The sequence below is a fragment of the Lissotriton vulgaris genome, chromosome 10 (genome assembly GCF_964263255.1).
Source record: "Lissotriton vulgaris chromosome 10, aLisVul1.2, whole genome shotgun sequence".
Classification (NCBI taxonomy): domain Eukaryota; kingdom Metazoa; phylum Chordata; class Amphibia; order Caudata; family Salamandridae; genus Lissotriton; species Lissotriton vulgaris.
The window spans coordinates 351,964,321-351,987,679 of record NC_141698.1 but is presented as its reverse complement, the minus strand read 5'-3'; the positions used below and the strand labels follow the sequence as shown (position 1 = coordinate 351,987,679).

At 44.5% G+C, this 23,359-nt stretch overlaps 1 protein-coding gene across 2 annotated transcripts in view; it reads right to left on the bottom strand.

Moving 5' to 3' along the window:
* Positions 1 to 1,959: 1,959 nt before the first annotated feature.
* Positions 1,960 to 23,359, bottom strand: part of LOC147685236 (cathelicidin-related antimicrobial peptide Bf-CRAMP-like) — a 33,296-nt gene continuing 11,896 nt past the window's right edge. For both annotated transcript variants that reach the window (XM_086941132.1, XM_086941133.1), the window contains one exon: positions 1,960 to 3,402. In XM_086941132.1, coding sequence (XP_086797258.1) covers positions 3,274 to 3,402 — 129 coding nt within the window. In that variant the 3' untranslated portion in view covers positions 1,960 to 3,273. The remainder of the gene's footprint in view (positions 3,403 to 23,359) is intronic.

Below are 23,359 nucleotides of genomic sequence, written 5' to 3'. Positions count from 1 at the left end.
AGTCATCTTCACGCTTTTATTCTTGCCTAAAAACTACTGGATATACAAGAACTCTGCAGTGGGTGTTTTCAAAACTGATGCACTGCAACAAATACGGCCAACAGAAACAAACCCAGCTCCCCCTTTCCAGACTCCGGGGGAAATGCCTGATGCCTGGTATGACCAGTCTGGCTTTGAGGACAGAGACGGGGAGAGTTTACCTCACCTGGTAACTCCTTATGTTTCAAGTGTTATCGACTAGGACACTGGAAACAAGACTGCCCAAATGTACCATACAGTTCTTGCGTTCAGGCTGTACAGCGTGATTTTTCTCATCCTCTGAACAGGCCCCCAGTTAAGAAAAGCCAAAGGGGAGCAGAGGACTCCTTACACACTCTAATCCCGGAAGACCAGATGAAGGGTTTGTCGTCAAAGAAAAGCCATTTTGATGCTGGTGGGAGTTGATCCGCTCTAAGAACCTAGAAGTTTCCCTTTCACACTCTGCATAGGTTTTCAGACCTGAAGGTGGACAATCTTTCAGTTTTTGGTTTAACCAGCTACACCATCTTCTGGCCACCCCATCTGGCTGGTTTCATTTAAGTATGCTACGGCCCTGTGGCTGCGACTGAAGGTCTCCACAGGATGCCCTGCATGTTGTGCTTCTTTGTAAATCTTTTAGCTGGCCAAGGAAGTAGTTTCTGCGGGCTCTCATGAAAGCCCTGAATTTTATTCAAGCCCGTGTGGCGCTCATGCATTTGCAGCATCTTTAAATGAATACACCCTTTTTGCAGTAACCTCCTTTCTTCTGGCAGCTTTGAAGTCAAGACAGACAAATACCAGATTGATATTATGTGGATATACTTTTATGGTACGTTGTTTTAAATGTCATTTTATTCTATTTTTTATTGGTATTTATCTATGATACTGTATTTAATGTATTTGCTCTCTGATTTTATCTTTTATGGTTGTGATTGCGACCGAATAAAGATTGATTTGATTGATAGAGTTGACATCTATTAATTAATATCTAAAACATTCTAATCATTGTCTTGAATGCTATTAGGAACTACGCTCAAGTTTGTTATAAAGCAAAAAACTGTTCTGCCAGAGGCCAATGTTTGGAGACATTCCACTCCTAGAAGTACAAAAGAGTATCCCAGGAGTTTTCAAATATAATCTACTCACTGATCAGGCCCAAACAGGTAAAAACAGGTTTTGAGTTTCTGTTGTTTTGTGTTCATTTAGGATGCAGCCTAGCATTTTGGGCTGGGCTGTTTCTATTGGAGCAGGATTGTGTCTGATTAGCATACAGTTGGTCCCTGTCAAAAGCGTTACAGTGAACAAAAACTGAACCACAGGAAGGGAGGTCAGAGCAATATTTAGCAGCTTAAACTAATTCAAACATTCCATCCATCACTTTTTTGCTTTTCCCAGTAAGGTGCTCTAAGTGCAACTGATATGCTGAGAAATGTGTCCAATAGCTCATTGACTGAAGAAGAAACTTTCTCATGATGGCTAAAAAGCCTGACACTAGTCTTGGGTTGCTCGTATTCATGTTCAGAGGATTCACAGCCTAACACAATCAACACAAATCTGCATATGTTAGGTCTCTTTATGGGCATAATAAACAAAATAAGGATAGTGTGTGGCCATGAATACTAATGGTAGAGGTTAAGTTAAGGAGCCCAGCCATCATTTTTTTGTTTTGCACCTTTTGCTTTCACAGCAATAGCTATTGGTATATGGCACCCCTTCTCCAGCACCTTATTGTTTTAGAGAGTTTGATTTTTAAAGAAATTGGGCGTGATTGACCAGATTAATTTTCTTTATTGATAATGAGCCATTAATTTGTCCAAGTCACTAGCACAATTAAACTTAAAGGTTGTATTTTTACTAGTTAGTTTATCAATGTATGAGATATCTGACTGTGATTGCTCCATGTAGAGATCATAAAGAAGTTTTTAATTGATTATTCGACAATTTGTAAGTCAATATGTATCGTTTTTATTAGAATTTCGTCATAACAATCCGTCAAAACTTTACATGTTCTGTTTTTCTTGTACATGTGTATTTCAAAGCTAAATGGTGGGATTAGATGTGATAATGAAAGATGCTTCGCTCTTGGCTAAATTCTATGCAAAACATACAAGACAAGAGAAGTTTAACTCAGGAAGGAAGAGATAATGTAAGCTAAGCTATTTCTTCTGATATAGACAGCATCTGCTAGTGTCCATCTACTGTGATCATATTTGTGAATTTGATACATGTATAGTGAGTGTTCCTCCTCTTTCTGGACCATGCTGTGGCAGAAGGAGACTGAAGGTGAAGTCTCGCCCCGAGTATGCATGGCCTAGAACTGGAAGACTGCAAGTATTGCCTTGGTCCATCTCACATTTAATCCCAAATGTAGAAAAGTCGTTCTAACCTCAGCTCCATAAAACATGAAACTCACCACCTTTATCTCCAATGTCTACCTTACTTAGAAATGTGTCTGTGGAATATTGCTTGTCTTTTGAGATGTGATTGTAGGTGTAGGTAACTTGCACTGGGTTGGCAGATGTTTTTTCCCGGACCTTGGTGAAAGTTCTCCCCAAACACGTACATAATCACCAGCTTTACATCTTTCAGCTTCCCAAAGATGAGGGTGAGGTATGTACCAGGTGTGGCACACACCTCTTATTTGGAGTTTTCAAAATGACTATAGAACATAACATGTCGAATTTTTAACACAAAGAACTACTCATGTTTTACCTTTTGTTGGACCTTCTCCCCAGTAAATTTGAGATTTGTGCTGCTGGAATCTAACATGGGAAAACCACGAGGGTGTAATAATTATCACACAACTGGTACTTCAAAGCCCTGCAAAAACTCCTCTTTGCAGAGGGATCAGAATTTAGCCCTGAACTTGTAATGAGGTCCTTAGTCTGATCAAAGGAGTTGACATTTGCAGAGCAAATAACAGGGTAAAACAAACAGGAACTGGTGTAATAACACTGAATCCTGCAAGGTATTCCCATAGAGTTGTATTAGGAATTAATTCTACTACCCAGAACTTATCAATGACCAAGGAATTGGCATTTCTGGAGGGGTGAGGGTGGGGAAGGATGTTTGAGGAACATTTGTAAGGGAGGGACTAAGATGAATATATGTTGCTTAGTTGTTATAGAGAGATTTGTTCTTAAGCTATAGCCAGTGCTCAGGAACATCAAAGACACTTTCACAAATTGACCTTCCTATAAAGCTTAAGCTACGCCTTAGTGACAAGCTGAAAACATGATGGCAATCCTCTTGGATTCACTTTGCTAAGATAGTCCCTCTGCCTCCAGAGCCGCGGACCTTTCCGGATGCTATAGAACTATATACTCCAGGTCTGGGTTTCTTTTTTCTTTTGAAGGGCCAGATCCACCTCCGCTCACGAGTACCCTGTAAATTGAAAAAAGAAAAGAAAAGTTCTGTCAAAGTATAAAGATGAGCAATCATGTGTACACATTGCCCATTCCAGTTTTCCTTTGGTCTTGAAAAAAGCACTAATTTCTCTATCAGACATGCATTTCTCAACCGTCAATGAAAATACATAAAAGTGGGTCCAAAACAGAAAAGAAAATCATAACAATAGAGTTACATGAAAAAAGCCAATATGTCAAAATATATCAATACAGAATGAAATGAATCCACTGAAGTCCCTTTGGAACTGGAAGACATTTGAAAAAATAAACACTGTAGCAGATGAAAATAATTGGAAGCACATTTGTTTAATTCATTTTGGATGTGTTGCAGCTATAAAGTAAATGAGCCTTGGCATGTGCTGCTCAAAGAAACTTGAGATCTACTTTCTAGAGGACATTGTTTTGTAACTTTTTTTATGCTAAAGTGTCTAGTAAGATTACTCGAGATGTGGGCAGTGGACCAAAAGATACATGCAGCACCTAATCGTTAGTCACCTTTGTCATTTAGGACCCAAAAAGGATGTCCCTGTTTGCAAATCTACACTTGCACCCCCTGCCCACCGATGCCTCCCCCCAACAGGGAGTGTAGAACAACAATACACAGTTAGAGCTGCACCACATGCAGACAAACAAATCAGCTTTGACAATGTCAGAAAATAATGTCATATGACACTTCCTTTTAAATAACAGTGTCTATACAGTCCTTAGGTTGTAGTTTCTTCCTTTATTTTATTGTGTGCAACATAAGTTGCACCAACGGCCACAGCGCTATTCAAGATAGCTGTATCTCTGACATGAGATCTTCTATTGCAGAGGGGATGCACAGATTTCTCAGTGCATACGGTTAAGTGGATAATCTCCACTACTTGATGCATCTCTGATTGTGATTTGCATACTGATGTCAATTGCTTCAATCTGGCGACAACGCCTGTATAAAGTGTTTTATTTCGTCGCCAATTGGGAACTCGCCTATATTTATTCTCTATGTCTAGGACTGTCCATCAAAACAGTCATCTGCAGAAGCCTCATTTTGGCATACAATCTTGAATTGCGCCATGGCAGTTGGTTCAACTTTTTTTAAATTGACATAGGCGTTTCATGCATTTACTGCCCTGAAGAAGTCCAATTGTAAATGGACGAAACGTGTTGGCTGATGTTTTTTCTGAATTGAACACAATAAAATAAAGGAAAAAACTACAACCTAAGGACTGAATAGACACTATTATCTAAAAGGAAGTGTCATTTTACACTGTTTTCTGACACTGTCAAAGCTGATTTGTTTATCTGCTTGTAGTGGCTAGGAAGATACCAGGATCACCCTTCGCCTATTCTCTTGCAGACAGTTCCAATGTAAACATTCTATATAACACTTCTTTAGTCATTTGATCGAATTTTCTGGAAAAACTAGAGGCTTATGTTATGGTATATTTCATTAAAATGCTAGTAAGAAGTGATACTGTACATGAATACATAGGAAGAAAATTAACCAAAACAATAGCATAATACAGAGCATCAATCCATGTCCTGACGTCTAGGAAGGTGGAGTATTATGAGGTGTAGGGGTTAGGCCACACCATGTAAAACTATTACAATAACAGAACGATGGTCCTTTGATTTTCAGTAATAAATTCTTAGTGCAATCCAGGTAGTGTGGCAAACAGCTGTCAGGCTTTACTAGAGGAACATGTGTTAAGCATTTCAGAGTACCAGCATGGATGCTAAGTAATTGACATGAATCAAAAGAAATCCGAGACCAATTTATAAAAATAAAACAGATTTTACTTTCATTTTGACACAAAACAAATGAAATAGCATACATATAACTGGAGTTATAGATTTTTGAAGCAATATAAGTTCAGTGCAAAATAATACCGTGAAATGTTATCATTGCGTGCAATGGGGAAAACCCCGAGTGACATTCGGTTACTTGCAGGTCGGGTTGCGGGGAAGAGTAGCAGGGGGGTAAAGGTGATGCGGGACTCAGGACAGAGGCAGGCGAGTCAGTTCAGTTTTATCTGGCCAGAGAAGCCCTGCTGTAGAGTTGACTCCTGGAAGTGTTCATACTGCCTGGCAGGAGGTCAGAATCCTGTCTTGGCAGCAGCAAGTGTGAGCTGCCAGCCAGAGCACAGCAAAGCTGGGGCAAGCACGTGAGCAACTTCTAAGGTAGCTACTTAGGTGTATGCCACATCACTCCTGGCACAAGATTCTTGTCAGGGGTGAGAAGGCACATTGCTTGATATCAAACATGGCATATTTAGTCGGGACCATAATGGAGATGCTAACCTCTGGTTTGCCCAGGTGCCAGTCCAAGTTAGCCAATGGACCGTCTATTACTTATAGTTCCCTTTAAAGGTAAAGGGCACTATTGGGAACTATAAGCTGGATCTTACATGTCCACACCCTGGATATAATGCACCCGGCCTCCTAGGCTTTAGGAGCCCTTCCTTAGGGCTGACTGGCATATATCAAGGAAAGTGTTTTGACTTTGCCACACATGGTGAAGACCAAGTCTAGTTCGAGCAGTTTGCACTGCTCCTGCAGTCTGCAATGGCAGGCCTGCTGTCAGTAGTTTGTTTAGGTCACTTAGGGTAACACAAACAGTGCTGCAAACCCTGGGAACCTCTTTGCCACCCATGACCTAGATCCACTAGTACCATATACTAGGGATTTAAAAGAGGGTTAAAATCCTTGTCAATTGGGATTGCCAATTTGCACATAACAGGTTTGGGGAAAGAGCACACATTTTGGAGCCTGGGTAGCTGGCTCCTGTGCATTGTCCTGGGGTGAAAAGCAGCATCTAGTAGTCCAACTAGGGGCAAAAAGTGGGGCGCATCTGCAAAAAGGCCGGTTTTCTTACCTGTAGATCATATCACAGCCTAATCTGCTATGATCAAACCTTCCTCTCTTGCAGGCACGTTTTTCCAATTATAGATAGGTAACCGTTTGCAATGGGTTGGTTTTCAAATGACAGTTTCCAACTTACAATAAATATATGTGCATAATGGAGTTCAAGTTGTCTCTGATGTCACTACTTATTCTACATTAATAAACAACTATCCATCTTTAGGTTTGTGTTATGAATGGTCCAACTGCAGAAATAGTGGAGTTATGGTAAAGATTTGCACAACAAGGCTCACCTTACTCAGCATCCATTCCTTGTGCTGTAAAATGAAATCTACATGATGCCCTGCCATCCACCCCACCACACACTGGAAATTTCTGGCATCCTCTGACCAAATATAAATAAAATGAGTAGCACTTTGCTGGTGTCCTCCCCACTCTTAGGAGGATACGTCTCTCCAATGTGCAAATCAACAAAAAATACATAGGGCCACTTGTACCATTATTTAAAACACTGGTTACCTAATTACGATTCTCTGTGAATCGCAATGAATTAATTGCTTTATGAATCTTTTGAAACTCCAGGAGTTTCATTTAGCATTTCCTAAAGTGTCGCAAATCCACCTACCTCATTAATATTAATGAGGCAGGTTGCATTTTGTGACCCATTGGAATCGCTAAAATCACAGGTTTGGTGGCCTGCTGTGGGCTTTTAGATAAAACAATTTAAAATGCAGCCCAATTTCCTTAAAGAAAAATGGGTGGCGCTTAAAAAAGAAAAATGAAAAGTTTTCTTTTAATTTTTCAAGAGCAGGCAGTGGTCTGTGGGACCACTGCCTGCTCTTAAAATACCTTTTCAAGGACATTAACATTCCTGTTTGCAAATAGGTTATCACCTACTTGAAGTAGGTGGTGAAATGCAAATGATTTGCAACCACATTTCAGTCGCAAAACATTCCTACATACTGCTGCGATTTGGTATTAGGAAGGGACGCCCTAAACATGCCCCTTCCTAATATTGAACTGGTATGTATTCACAATTCCAAGTTGCGATTCAGTACCATGTTACTAAATCACAAATTGGAATTCATGCATATCAAAATGCATATTACCAGTAGGAAACTGCCCAATTCGCATGTGACCGGTAAAATGCATGATACATGGGGCCCCTAGTGTTGGAGAAGCATAATTTTGACTCCACTCTTTCATGAATATGAACAGGCCACATGCATATTTACACATGGCCTCGTATTTGTGTGACTTAATACCATTAATGCGATGTTCACCAAACAGCTATAGAAAGTGCATTTACTGTATAAGCTCAACATTTAAACAAGTTTGCAAACCAATGTTATCCCTACAGTAACATCAAATTGTCATTCCCATAAATATCTGCATTGTGTTATTTGAATAATGTTGTTAACTCTATTTATTTGAATAGTGCTCTGCATATGTATTGTAACTGTATAAATATCCACAATCCTGCATTTAAACGTGTACTGAAATGCTTCCTAAGTTAACTTGACCAAAGGACTTAAGCATTTGGATTTCTTGAGGTTTAACCTTCAACCAGAAGCTTGCTTTGGTTGCAATGTTTTTTTCTCATCTGCAGGTAGGGTCATATGATCTTAAGAACAGAGAAAGGCACTTAATGTGTGAGAGCTAGTGAGGTTTGGAAGGAGTAGTTTTGTCTAAGGACGACAAGCCTCAACAAACAAAGGCAGGAATACTGTTTGTATGTAATTGGGAGACAGGAGAAATCCAAGGACATTTTGATGTGCGGACCAAAGAAAAGGAGGTTCAAGAGTAGTTACCAAGTTTTACTGTGTGAATGTGGAAAATAATGAGGCACATGATATGAGATTCTTGAATGTTCTTTTGTGGAGTTTAATTAATGATCACACTTTATCTTTAGGCAGATTCCGTTTAGGTTCAGAGGGGTACGGACCTCTGCACAATAACAGCGTTGTGTGGCTTTATGCTTGGCAATACTGTTTATTTTGATAGACTTCTACAGAAGTTCTGCTATGATGAAACCTTCCTACTTTATTAGATCTGATTAGGGATTCCCCAATGAGTGCTTTTAGTTCCGGCTTAGTTTATGAGATTTAGATTTCCTCATGCATAATAAGCAAGAGGACCACAAAGTTTATACCAATCATCAGATTTGATTTATGATTTTCAGCCGTGCTATCACTGAATTCCTTGTATGTTTCATGGTCTTGAGGTTAAATTTTGTGAGACAATTTGGCCTGCCAGTAGTGATTTTGTATTTTTACAATATATTCTTAAGACGTGTGTACATAAACCTTGCTTTAAATTTGTAATAAACCCATACTTAATCCCATTTACCAAACTTAGGTGCTCACTGTGTGGCCGAATTGATTACACTGTAAATTGAACTTGTAGATGATGTTATCTCCCTTTTATTCCTTAGGCACCTAAAAAGGTCAGTTGGTACCTGGAATCCTGCCACCCTGCTCCATCACCCAATGACTATTCCTCTCCCTCCCCACCTGAAGCCATGCCTTATGTGACCATGCAGAGAGCCAACACTATCAGCCTGATTCATCAAGCTTTTTTGCGCTCGCAAAGGGCCAGATTCTGAGAATCCGGCCCTTTGCGAGAGCGATTTTTGCATTTGGGATTCAGCATCCCAAATGTAAAAATCGCTAATTGCGATCTCGCAATTTTGCGAGGAATGACATTTAAGGAATCTCTATTTGAGATTCCTTAAATGCAATTCAACATCCTAATTAAATTTGCGAATTCACAATTTCTAGGCGCAATTTACCGCGAGGTCAGACCTCGCGGTAAATTGCGAAAACTCAGAAAAATGCATTTAAATGCATTTTTCTGAGTTGCATGTTACACACACACATGTCCTTTGGGCATGTGTGTGTGCAACACCTGTGTCACAGATCATTTGAGAGGTGCTACAGGGTGTCCTTTGGACACCCCTGGCACCCTTCAAATCGCTATCTTATTTGCGATTAGCAAATTGCTAATCGCAAATAAGGAATACTCACCATTCATTCCTATGGGCCTTTTGGCCCATAGGAATGCATGGGGAGTTTTTCCTTATTTGTGATTAGCAATTTGCTAATCGCAAATAAAGAATGTGTAGGAATCGCAAAAAATATTGCGATTCCTACATGAATGCCGTTTTGCGAGTCCTTAATAGCGATTCGCTATGAATCGCTATTAGGGCCTCGCAAAACGGGAGAATGATGAATCTGGCGGTATGATACCAGCGTCTGTATGAGAGTTAGTGCCAGCACAGAGTTGTGGTCAGTGTTTTCTATTAGTTGTGGGTATATTCAGACCTGCGATATGCAGATGAGGTGCGAGTTGGATGTAAAAAAGAACCACTGATAGTACCCTGGTGCCATCAGTCAGCATGGACATGAGATGCACAAGACGGTGGGCCATCAACTGCCAACCTACTTTCTCCTTCTGGTCTTGAGAGAAGGAAATTAATTTGCTTTATGCCAGAGCAATGATTTCTGTTTTTTCATTATGCAGATTAGTGAAAAGTAAAGCAAATTTTATAATACTCTAAGAGCAGTGAAAACCCGGATTCTGTATATAGATGCTTCCAATGGAAGCAATAGACAACTTGCCTAATTTAATTCCTTTAATTAGCTGTATTTTGCTTTAGGCCATTCACAAATTTTCCTCATGATGATCTGACTATGTTAAAGAGCATATGTTTAAGCATCCCTGAGTTTGTCTCTTTTTACAATAAATTGTAGTCCTCCGGTGCAGACATCGCCTTGTGGTTCAGTTCACGTGCTACAGGGTAGCAGTGGTAAAAAAGGTTTTCTCTGTGTCATTCTAGTTTTTCTAGCTCGCGTTTTGCACATGCAAAGATGGCAAAAACAGCCTTATGTTGTCCTCTTCATCAAACGTGCCTGTAATAAAAAGGTATCTTGTAATTAGGACCATTGTGCCATGATCTCTGGGGTTATTGCTCTGCACACTGTGCTTGAAAGATGGGCTTCTCAGGACTTGGTCTTCAGTGTGATATTTTTCACTTGATCCATGTTTCCCTATTGGTAATTTTCTGCTGCTTCCTCAGATCTACTGATATAAGAGGGGCATTGCCACGGTTATGGCTCCGCCCATTAATACACAGGCCTCTCTCCACTAAGTAGACCATCCACTAAACCAATTAATGTTTGACTTGCGGAATATTAAATTGTTAGAAAGATGCATAAGGATGTCTATGAGCATTACATGTGCCGCCATAGGGGCAGTGGTGCAACGCTTAGGACTCCGTTATGGAAATGGTGGGAATACTGTATTATTATTTCTGCATCTCGAAATTGCCCATACAACGTGCATTAGTAAATGTAGGATGCACAATTACCACCGAATTCCGAATCTGGGGAATAACTTCAGTAATTGTGATGATCAGACCCAGTTTCCAGAAGAATTCCACATTTTTTCCAAATTCTCATCCAGAGGTTCCACTAGGTTTTAGCTGGGGAAATATCTTGGGTTTGTGGGAAACTGCTGGATATATTACTTATGCTTTCATTTTAATTTGTGATTTTTCTGGAAAATGCTAATCAGAAATGACATAGAACATATAATAGGGGACCTTCTAATACATTCTTGAGCACTCAACAATATAGCTGTACTTTTTCTGACAACCTCTTGAAATGTGATTACTATTTTCTGCAAAATCTTGAACTCTGCTTCCGTTGCTTCACTGTCCAATCATTTTTTGGGAACTGGCTATTTTGCAGACAATCCTCCCCACTTGAAGTTTTTCTTCTATTTATGTCTCGCATTCTGACAGCGCATGCACTCTAAAGGGCCTGGAGCCTACCCACTGCTTAACATTCATCTTTATTGTCACTCTTTGCTATCTACTGATTGCCGAACGCGTGCCAGCTTCACTTTCACTTCTTTTGCATGGACCATGGACGAAGCTCAGATTAGTTCCTTTTGATTACTGTCCATCTGCTGCTCTCACCTGATTAAGACTCTATCAGCTAGATTCATGGAGCCAAATTGCGATCGTAATAGCTGTGAATAAGCAATTGCGATCGCAATTTGATTAAAAGGAATTCATGACAGTGTAAAATCTAAAAATGCGAATTCGCTAAAGAAAAATTGCGATTTCGCAAATTAATTCGCAGAAACCTGGAAGAAGCCCATTTGCGATTTTGAAATTGCGAGAAACCATGGAATCTGCGAATTAATCTGCAAAATCGCAAAACAATCGCAATCGCTATTCATGAAAAATCGCAGAATGCGAAAATCCCGAAAATCGCTATTTGCGATGCGCAATTTAAGAGAACCCAAACCAGGTGGTAACCAGTAAGGAAAAAAAATAAAATTTAAAAAAAGTTTACAAACTACCAACAGGTGCAGGCCTGACCAAATACACTTAAGGATATGCAGCTGGAGCATGAGGACTCTCACAATGCCAGGACTCTACATGGTGGTCAGGCGTCGAAGGCTACAGCGAGCAGCACGGAACAGACGTTGGATCCAGGAGCGGATATTCCGCCAGCGGGTCACCCTTCTGGGCCAAACTAGGGAGCAAATTTACGCTAATTACCGCCTGAATGGGGCAATGATCATCAAGAGAAGAAACGAAGAAGAGAAAAGAATTTGTGTTTATATTGTGGTCAGGGAGGACACTATGCAAGGGAGTGCCCAGTGAAACTTCTACCACGCCATACAGTGGCAAGAAGGTGGCTTCTAACAAAATGAAGGTGGTCCTTCTCCTGTGGACGATTCCATGGTCTCTCTTCCTTGTTTTCACTTTTTCCCTCTCCCACCATCTCCCGGTGTTCATCTGCTTTCTCATCATGTATTGTTCGGTGAGCAGCATATGTGCAGGGGAAGCGGATTGGGCCATACGTCGTTACTGCAGTGTGGTGGGCATTCTGAGGTGGAATCTAACTCCATGCCGTGCCCACCCATGTCCAGGTATTGCGCAGCCTGCACCTTCTGACCTCCCGAAGCTTCCAGGGGATAGTCGCTGTTGCAGGGGGGATATCCCATCCCACCATGTCCCGCTGCCTAAGGAGTTTCCTGGAGGCTATGCTGACCCGGCTACACAACTACATCTCATTTCCCACCAGCCAACAGGACTTGAATCATACCAAGCTACAATTTAACAATGTAGCACAATTTCCGCATGTAATAGGATGCATTGACTGTACCCACATCCACATCTGCCCACCAGCACAAACGGAATACATGTATCGCAACCGCAAGTCCTACCACTCTCTCAATATCCAGATGGTGTGCAATGCTAAGACGATCATCACGGACATAGTGGCACAGTACCCGGGGAGCACACACGACTCCTTCATATTCCAGCACAGCGGCATTCACACACGACTGGCCAGGGGAGACTTTGGGGAAGGACACCTACTAGCTAAGTACACATGCCCCACAATAGTACACTGTGATAATGTAGCTGCGCAGAACAGGCACTCACCCTCTGTTCCTTTTATTCAGGTGACAGCGGCTATGCTCTCCGTGAGTACCTCCTCACCCCATACCTCAACCCTGCAACACCTCAGCAACGGAGTTACAATTCTGCACACATACGCACAAGAAATTGCATTGAGAAGACATTTGGCCTTTTGAAGAGCAGATTCCGCATACTGCACAAAACTGGTGGGGCCATCAAATACGAGCCAGAGGTCTGCTGCCACATCGTGGCCGTGTGTGCAATCCTCCACAACATTGCTACTAAGCGCTGGATACCTGTAGATATCTCTGGCAGTGAGTCGGAAGGGGACAACCGACCACCTGCACATGTGCATCACGCACGCGGGGAGAATCCTACAGAAGGACACAGGCGCTGTAACCAAATCAGCATGAACTATTTCTAGTGCACCCACTCCCCACACCCAATACTTCACTCATGGATGACAATAGTAATAATGACATGAGTCAGATTAAGTTAGACAGAATATTTGTTATTGTTACAGCACAATAAAGTGGGGATTCCCCAAACTGTTACATGATTGACATATTGCGTCATATGTCCCATGTTCTTGAGGAGGGCATGCTTGTAGAAGTAGCAAGGTCCCTCATGGTAATGTTCAAATGTTCAATGCTGCCTCCAGGCAGATGCTCCCAACCTCCTTTCCACATCCTCCTCCGGATTTGGCCGTGAGGCAGCAGAGGGCCTGCTGCTGCGGCGGGGTGCTACCACCTGTGGCACGGACTGGCTACTCTGGCTGGAATTAGCCTCACTAGTGTCGTCAACCCCGCATAGTCTGGCCATGGCCAGTTGCCTGCATGCCCTGTACTGCTGTTGTCACCTGCTCCAGAGCTCTCGCAACGTCCTGACAGCACTGGACCATTTGGACCTGCATGGCCTAGGAGCATCGCGAGAGCTGGGAGGTCGCGTTGCTAATAATGTAATTGGACCGCATGTATGCTGACAGGCGGGTCAGCAGCTGCCGGTGTCTGCGCAGGTTGAGGTCCCGTTGTACATGGCCTGGGTGTTGGCCTCCATAGCTGCTGTCATCCTCTCATGCGGTCTGACATCAGACTAACATTCCTGGCGGTCTTGTTTAGTTGGAGGTGTATAGCCGCGAGATGACGGGCTTGTGTCTGATGCACGTGGAGAATACGGCGCTCAATAGAGAGCCCACCTGGCCGCACGTTTGGTCCCCTGCCAGCGCGGGACGTGTTATTAAGCTGCTCCCTCACCAGTCCGCTTGACTGGCTCCTCACAGCCGCAGGGCGGCGGGTTTGTCGGCGTGCTGCTGCTGGTGTTGTCAGCCCCACTGGTGGTTGGGTCACGCGCTGTGGTACTGCTGCGCCTGTTGGCTCAGAGGTGGCACTGTCCACAGGGGCAGGTGGTGGAATGACCGCTGGTGCGGCAGCTTGCCCTGATGGTCCTGGCTGTGGGGATAGATGTAAGTCTCCTTCAGTGTCCTCTGTGATATCCTCAATTTGCAGGGCATCGCTGTCCATACTGGGGACTTCTGAGCCATCTGTGATGTAAAGTGGACGTTGATTAGTGACGTGTTTCTTCCACATTTAAGCTTCCTATATGCATGCAGGCTACCATTCCCTGACTCGCTGCAGGATTGACTCTCACTGAACAGGTCTGGCTTTATGGGGCTAGATGGTAATTGTGGTCAGACTACATGTCCCACAATGCAATAGTGCTTTTGTGGTGTGCTTTGGCTGCATGACTGGGGTTTGAAATGGGATGATCTGGAGTCATGGACATTGTTTGGGGACAGAGGATCGCAGTCGCATGGCACTTACCTTGTGTATCTTTGGTGGGTCGGGAGGAGTCCAGCTGGATCACACCCACGCATGCCTGCGGATTAATGGTGTCCTCTACTCGGTCCTCGAGTGGTGTGTTTGGTGGGACAGTGGGCTCCCCTCCACCTGTCGCAACACACTCTCCCAGCCTTTCTGCAATCTTCTCCTTCTCCCGCCCTCTGAGGTCGTACCCACGTTTTTTAAGATCATGCACGGAGCGCTTGGTCTCCCCCACAGAGTTCACTTTTGCTCGGTTGCGCACCCAAATCCGCCTTTTACCGGCCTCAGGCACCCTTCTGGAGTCTTTACCGAAGAGGCGATTGTGGTCCTTGCAGACTCCCTCTATCAAATATTTGAGCTCTTGCTCGGAAAATTAAATTTTTCTTTTTCTTCCTGTGGAAGTTCCACCTGCAGCTTCCTGTGACATGCTGGGCACTGGGGTGTCGCCTGGTTTTCACCTGTAGGCACTCTTGAGGGGAGCTAGGGCAATGCTAATTCCACTTCAGGCTCTCACTGCTGAATGAAGGTGGAACCTGCCTACTTCCTGTTTGTGATGTCATCACTGTGCTCAGAATGCGACTTCCCATTTTTGCGCTCTCGCAATTAGCGAGATCACAATTTGCGATTTCGGTAATTGCGAGATCGTAATTTCAACATGGGTATCGGCCGATTCTGCGAATTTTTTCCGATTTTTGGGTACTCGCAATCGGGGATTGTGGCCGATTGCGATTCGCTTTTTTTTCTTGCAAATATTCATGAATGCCATTCTCCGATTTCTAAATTGCGATTCGCTTTTTCTCGCAATTTAGAAATCGCAGAATTTGACATTGATGAATCTGTCTGTATGTCTTCTTTCCCTTCCACCACCTCTCCTTCCCATTCACCCCTTCTTGTTGCTTCTTCCCCTCTCACCCTCCCATTCTTGTTGTTGCTCTTCCCTTCACTCCATTATCTACTCAAATGAATGCTTGCACAGCCCCCCTCCTACAGGTCCCTCCCCATTGTCACTGCTTGCCCATGGCGCCCATCCCCCCCCCAAAAAAGTGTTATAATGCAGGTCCAGTGGCGATCATATCATATTTTTTTTTTATGTTACTTTTCGCCATGCTGCACAGCCACACTGTAGTACACCATGGCTAAAAGATATTGGCAAAACAAATAGCTCTTGCATAGGGAATGCCTATTGACTTTTCCAAGACTTGTTTTGATTATGGTCAGAGACCATACAAGGCTCTGATCTAGACGGTGTATGTAGACCGGGGAGTATGTTGTGTTTGTAGTTTACATGACAATTGTTCATTCGTCCATGCTCAAAGTTTTTGAGCTAAAAACTTAACTCTGTTAATTTGCCATGGGAAATGTTGCTTCTTTGACAATCGTAAAGGGCCTTGAAACCCATTTAACAGGAAGTACTTGATTGAAATGGCCTGATTTAATGTTGGATGTCTATGGTGGCACCGGATATGGCATTTGGGCTGCATCCTTATGATTTGTAGATAGTATTATGCCCAGTCTGCAATTGTTTGGATTCAATCCTGACTTGGATTGGCATTTATTATTGATGGGTAAGACAAAAAAAAACTCTTGATGGTGGTCATTATTCCCAATGAAGAATTTCCTTCTAGTGCAGTGTGAGGTCAATTTTCGGTACAAACCTTCTTTTTCAACCATACTTAAATGTATTTACTACCTCGTGTGTATGACCTCCTTAGTGGTATTCGTATGATTATTTTTTGCTCCTGTAACCTCTAGCATTACTGTGGTTTGTATCCTGATATGTTCCAGGTTGGACTACTGCAACTGGTTACTTGTTGCTCTTCCTAAATACCTGGGAACAGATTTACAAGGCCCTTGCACCAGTTTTGCATCAATCTTAACATGGGAACATTCACGTAAGGGTGGCGCAAGGAGCTTGTAAATAAGCCCCTTGATTCATAGAATAGAGTAAGTTCAAAAATGCGTGCAGCCTGATTGGCCCTAGGATTGAATGTCACAAACTAGGCAGGATGCCTAACCTTAAGAGTCAGATGCAGCAGGAGCGATTTCGTAGCTTAATTCCTTCCTCCCTAGAAGCGGCCCCCCCAGGTGCGTCATACATATAACACGCTTCTAGGAAGACCTCCCCCAGGGAAGGGGAAAAAATGGAGAAATAAAATATAATAGGCTGGCAGCCAGAAATCATCTACAGCAGGCGAAGGCAGGTTAGATGTCCCTTTTCAAGTCTGCATGCTGAGTCTGCATGAATACACAAGAAGACACTTGTCAATACTAACCCCCTCCCCTTTCTTAGAACCAAAAGCATTAGAGGTATACAGAAAAGGTAAGTACTCACTTATCTAGACTGCCACAAACATCCAAGAAGAAAATATCCAAAGAAAAAGAAAAGAAAAGTAATCAAAGTTCGAAAGAGCCACAGCTCCAGAGAGAAAACAATAATCTTAGTTTCAAATGCACATCTAGGAAGCTAATGTGCTCTCTCAATGTCTCTTCAATGTCAAGAAGCTTGTTCCACTTCTCCTTGGCAAGTAAATATATACTAGTTCATGCCTTTCCCAAATCCACAAGGGAATTATGCTGGGGGTCGCGTAACTAGCTCCACTTGCACCAAACAATATCCAGCCTAAAACAAGGGGGCGGGCTGGAGAAAATAGAGTCACGGTGCTTCTGGAAGGAACACTAATCAAGGCGCCCACCTCTCTTCAATATGCAGGGAGGAGGCACGGGTGCAATCGACGTCCCTTCACTATGTCAGTAAATATGGCAAACAGTGCTCACGTTACTTGAAGGCAGCTGGCGTCTTCTTCACGTCTTCCCTTTTCAGTGCAAACAGCGGTCTCCTTCTCTCAGCGCGAACAGCGCGGCTCTCCGAGGTCAAAGGGCGTAAACAAGCCGTGAAGCGGAAAAGTCTAGCACACGGCTATGCTCGGTCTCCGCTTACTCCGAGCAAATAAATCTTCACTAGGAAATCTCCATGAGCCCCGTTAAGCTAACCAAGCGCTCGAGTTCAGGGCAGATAGGCTCACAAGTGACAAGCACCGGAAGCAAGGGGTGAAAGAAAGATATAGCAAACAGATAAGACGAACAATAAACACAAACAACAGACTAATCACCAGGCACTCTGGGAGATACAGTTCTCCTAACAAGGGCCTAAATCGTGACACTGAATCGGACATCATCCATGTCCAACCATCTTCTCCAGCTCTGTTGGTTACCCGTTGCAAAGAGGAGCATCTTCAAAGCACCTTGCTTGTGTCACAGAGATCTTAACAACATGAAAAGTGACAACTGCATGTCTTCTCTGTTTGAATGCTATCTGCCCTGTCGAGCTCTGCGGGCTACATTCCATCATCGGTTTTGCATACCAAGGTATAAAATTCTCAGAATAGGAGTTTTGTCTCGAACTCAAATTACCTTCAAAGCATGTAATACTTTGCTGACTTCCCTCAAGTATCAAAACAATCTTTCACATTTTCTAAAACAGCCAAAAACCTATCTATACATCTCTTTAATTTGTGTTTAATCAATCAGAGTATCAATCAATCAGAGTACTTGTAAAGCACGCTACTTACCCGTGAGGGTCTCAAGGCTCTCAGGGGAGGGGGTGCCGCTACTGCTCGAAGAGGCAGGTCTTGAGGAGTCTTCTGAAGGCGAGTAGGTCTTGGGGCTGCTGTAGGTGGGTAGGGAGGGTGTTCCAGGTCTTGGTGGTGAGGAAGGAGAAGGATCTGCCGCCGGAGGTTGTTCGTTGGATGCGGGGGACATCGGCGAGGGTGAGGCTGGCGGGGGGGAGCGGAGCTGGAGGGTGAGGGTGTGGAAGCTGAGTCTACTGTTCAGGTAGGTTGGTCCGGCATTGTGGAGTGCTTTGTGTGCGTGGGTGAGGAACTTGAAGGTGATCTTCTTGTCGACGGGGAGCCAGTGTAGGTCTCTCAGGTGGGGGGTGATGTGGCTGCGGCGGGGGACGTTGACTATCAGTCGGGCGAAGGCGTTTTGGATGCGTTATAGTTGTCATAGGTGTTTGGCTGGGATTCCTGCGTAGAGTACATTGCCGTAGTCCAGCCTTCTGCTGATGAGGGCCTGTGTCACTGTTCTTCTTGTTTTGGTTGGGATCCACTTGTAGATCCAGCAGAGCATGCGGAGGGTGTTGTAGCAGGAGGAGGAGATGGCGTTGACCTGTTTAGACATGGAGAGGGAGGAGTCAAGTATGAATCCTAGGTTGCCTGCATGGTCAGTGGGTGTCGGTGCTCTTCCCAGTGTGGTCGGCCACCAGGAGTTGTCCCAGGCTGAGGGGGTGGGTCCGAGGATGAGTACCTCCATCTTGTCCGAGTTCAGCTTCAGACATCTGTTCCTCATCCAGTCCGCGACGGCCTTCATTCCCTCGTGGAGGTTGTTTTGGGTAGTGTGCTGTTCCTTGGTGAGGGAGAGGATGAGGTGGGTATTGTCGGCGTAAGAGATGATTTTGAGGTCGTGTTGGCACGCCACTTGTGCGAGGGGGCCATGTAGATGTTGAACAGCGTCGGGCTGAGGGATGAGCCCTGGGGGACCCCGCAGATGATGTTGGTGGCTTCGGATCGGAAGGGCGGGAGGCGGACGCTCTGGGATCTGCCAGAGAGGAAGGACGTGGTCCGGTCAAAGGCCTTCTCTTGGATTCTGGCTTCTAGGAGGCGTGTCTTTAGAGTGCGATGGCAGACCGTGTCAAAGGCGGCTGACAGGTCCAGGAGGATGAGGTCTGATGCTTCGCAGTTGTCTAGTTGGCGCCTGATGTCGTCTGTGGCGGTGATGAGGGCTGTCTCGGTGCTGTGGTTTGGTCTAAACCCAGACTGGGACGGGTCCAAGATGTTGTTGTCTTCCAGGTGGCGGGTCAGTTGCATGTTGATGATTTTCTCGATGACCTTCGCCAGGAACGGGAGCAGGGAGATGGGCCGGAAATTCTTGAGGTCCTTGGGGTCCGCCTTGGGCTTCTTGAGGAGGGCGTTGATTTCGGCGTGTTTCCAGCTTCCCGTGAATGTCGCTGTTTCGAAGGAGATGTTGATGACCTTCCGTAGTTGGGGTGCGATGGCAGCGTCTGCTTTGTTGAATATGTGGTGTGGGCATGGGTCTGACGGAAAGCCTGAGTGGATAGAGTTCATGACCTTGCGTGTTTTATCGTCGTTGACGTTGGACCAGGAGGTCAGGCGGTTGGAGCTGGTGGTGTTCACAGGGGAGGTGGGGTCTGCCGTAGTCGGGCGGTCATGGTGTTGAAGCTGTCATGGGTGTCAGCGATCTTGCGGTGGAAGAAGATGGCTAGTGAGTTGCACAGTTCTTGTGAGGGTGGTATGTCGTTGGTGTTGGCGCTGGGGTTGGAAAGTTGCTTTACGATGCTGAAGAGCTCTTTGCTGTCGTGTGCGTTGTTATCCAGGCGGTCTTTGGAGGAGGATCCCTTGGCTAATCTGATGAGGTGGTGATGTCTGCGGTGGCATCCTTGTGGGCTGCGTGGTTGTCCGGAGTCCGTTCATGGAGCCATATCTTCTCCAGTTTCCGTCATGCGTTTTTGGTCTGGAGCTCGTCGGTGAACCAGGTGGCTCTCTTGCTGGTGTGGTTGTTCGAGGGTTTCTTGAGTGGGGCGAGGGTGTTGGCGCAGTCGTCGATCCACTGTCTGAGGTTGCGGGCTGCAGTGTTTGGGTTGGTGGGGTCGGTGGGTGGGTTTTGGGCGAGGGTGGTGATCAGCTGGTCTTCGGTGACTTTGCTCCAGCAGCGGCGAGGTAGCTGTTGGGTGCGGTAGTGTGTGGTTGGTTTATTGTAGGTGAAATGGATGCAGCGGTGGTCGGTCCAGTGGAGTTCGGTGGTGTGGTCGAAGGCGACGTGGGTGCCTGTGGAGAAGACGGGGTCCAGCGTGTGGCCAGCGGTGTGGGTGGGTGCGTTAACAAGTTGTCTGAGGCCGAGGTTGGCGAGGTTGTCGATCAGGGTGGCGGAGTTGTCGTCCTTTGTTGTTCTCGAGGTGGAAATTCAGGTCCCCGAGGAGGATGTAGTGCATGGAGGCGAGTGCATGGGTGCTGGCGAAGTCGGCGATGGAGTTGCTAAATTGAGCTCGGGGTCCGTAGATGAGTGTTCCTCTGAGGGTGATGTTGGGGTCGGTGTGGATCCGGAAGTGCAGGTGTTCGGCAGTGTTGAGGGTGTTGTCTGCATGGGTGGCGACCTTGAGGGTGGACTTGTGGACAATGGCTATTCCTCCTTCAGTTCCGTTGGCGAGATCCCTGCGGGTGATCTTGATGCCGTCCGGGATGGCTATGGCGATGCCGGGCGCCGAGGAGTCGTTCCTCCAGGTCTCGGTCAGGAAGGCCACGTCTGGGGCGGAGGTGCCGAGCAGATCGCAGCGGCGGGAAGGAGCAGGAAATGGCAGCAAAACAGGCGGGTAGCAGGGAGAAGGGCCAAGGCAGCTGGCAGCCGTGTGGTGGCGTGGGGAGCGACCTGCCTGCGACCGTGAATGTGTCTTTCTATGTGTGGGTTTTACAAAAGCACCAGGATATCTCTTGCTAAGGTCTTCGTTTACGCAATACAATCTCTTTTTTCATTCATTCAAGTCAGCAGCTCCATTTCTGATCCTGTGATTGTTCGAAGAGCATTCCAACCACAATGAAAGGTTGCAGGTTTCCAGCTGGAATAAAACATGGATGATTTCTGGCTCCAGAACATGAACTAATTGCTTTCTTCTCAATAGACCCTAGGCATGCATTACTTTGCACCCTGCATAAGATCTAAATAGGATATACTGGGCAAAGTGGTGAACCTGAACTGATAGTCCTGTCATTGCCGTGTGGATAAATGTTGTTTGAAATATTGATTCTGAAAGAAAAGCCCAGTCCTGGCTGGCATGATTTGCGGGTGGGTGGGTTGCGTAGGGAGAGGGTCACGTGGGGGGGATTCATTTTAATTATATTTAAAAAAAATATATAACTTACCTTTAGCTGCCCAATCCAGTCCTGCGTCATCTCTGCTCCCTGCAGCTGCAGGAAGCAAGCAGGCAGCCTCCCCTTCCTTAAGCCAATCACAATGCTGCAATGGCAGCGGTGTAATTGGCTTGGACGCCAAGCACACAGGTCGCTATGTGGAGACCATTTTCTCCATGCAGGCAGCATGCAGCCTACATGGAGAAAATGGCAGAGTGCGCTTGACTGGTTTGGTCTGCCCAGAGGGCTAACCAAACAGTCAGGGCTCGCAACATTGGGCTAGCCACTCTTCCCCTGCCCTGTTGCAGGACCGCTCACCTGCCCACCCCCAACCAAACCTGTCTGCTTTCTTGTACTGTGAGAAGCTGTAACATAAAATGGCATACCATTTTATGTTACTGCTTCTCGCACTGTGCGAAAGCAAGTGGGACGACGCTCCTCCGCCCACATTCAGGAGCTGCCCTTGGAAAAGTGTTAGATTGGCCAAACAAGACAGTGGAGTCCTCTACGCTGATCATTAGGATTCATGAACTAAACAACACTCATATGTAATCTGCATCCCATCATCACACCGGCCTTTGTGGTGGCCTTTTTTCAATTTTACACAACATCCTCAGATTGAGAAGATAAGGATTCTTAGTGGTATTGGTCGACATGATCATGGAGTTTGCTTATCTTTTAGTTTTCTCCTAGCTTTTTGTACATCTTCTGTGATCAATTGTTTATTTTCTCGAAGGACATTAGGTTGTCTTGTTCTTTTAGGTCTTATTTAGGGCTTTAGAGTTGTAGTCTGAATTAATGAAACATTCTCTAAAAATAAAAAAAAAGTCTTTCATTGTATTTCAAGAGTAGCTTGATGGCTTCATGCCAAGTCGTATTTTATTGATAACAACTATTGTACTTTGAGGATAAAACGTCCAGAGATTCAGATGTGGCCCTGGTCTTGAGAACGTTCACAAACTTTCCATCGTTTTTCCATGTGTTCCTTCCTTTTCTTCAGTATGGCCAGGTGTATGGTGGATTTTTGGGCATCAGTATTACTTATTTAATATCTGTGTGGAGCTGTGGAGAATTCTCATTAAGAATGAGTGCTAGGTCTCAATTGGATGTCTCAATTGGATGTCTTTTTAGTTTTTGCGTGTAGCAAGGTTTTTAGGATTGTATTCATTGTCCTTTCTTTTTCTGCAGACCCACAACTTCTGGGAGCTGGACTGTGGCAATGTGGTCTAATTAAGTGCTCACAGATTGTTAATTGTGGCAGTGTCAAGAACTCCCTTTTCACCAGTCACACATGCAGTCTAGGAGACCTTAATTTCCAAAGCCCATTCGCATTTCATGTAATTATAAATTATTTCCCGTAATTTTTCCTAAATGTCTCATAATTATGCGAATTTCACAAATCCCTAATCTTAAAACACTTTATTTGATTTTGTTTCACCTGTCACAAGTCAATGTATATTACAGCTTGAGTGATATTTACGTTAGACATTTTTTCACCTGCGCTCCTAAAATATCACAAGTTCCTAATCGTGTAAGGCCTAGCTTTATCTAAATCTGGCATATAAAATAAATTATATTTGCAAGTACGTCATGCCGCAAATATTTCAATCTGTTCTATAAAGTCTCCCTTTTAAGTAATATGCTCATTTCTCTTTTTCACCCCATTTATCTGAGTCAGACGCATTAACACATTGGGATTATACCTTCATAAATTCGGATTTTTGTAACTAGGAGCTCAGCCTTTTGCTCTGCATTGTTGAGTAATCATTTAAAATGACACCCAAGTGACTATAACTCAGGGCAGGGTAACTCAGTATGCTCTCATGATTCTCATAGGTAGTCTTTTTGCACATAGTTAAATATCTGGAGCAAAATTGATCAACACTTTCTGCCGATTTGTGTGACATAAGT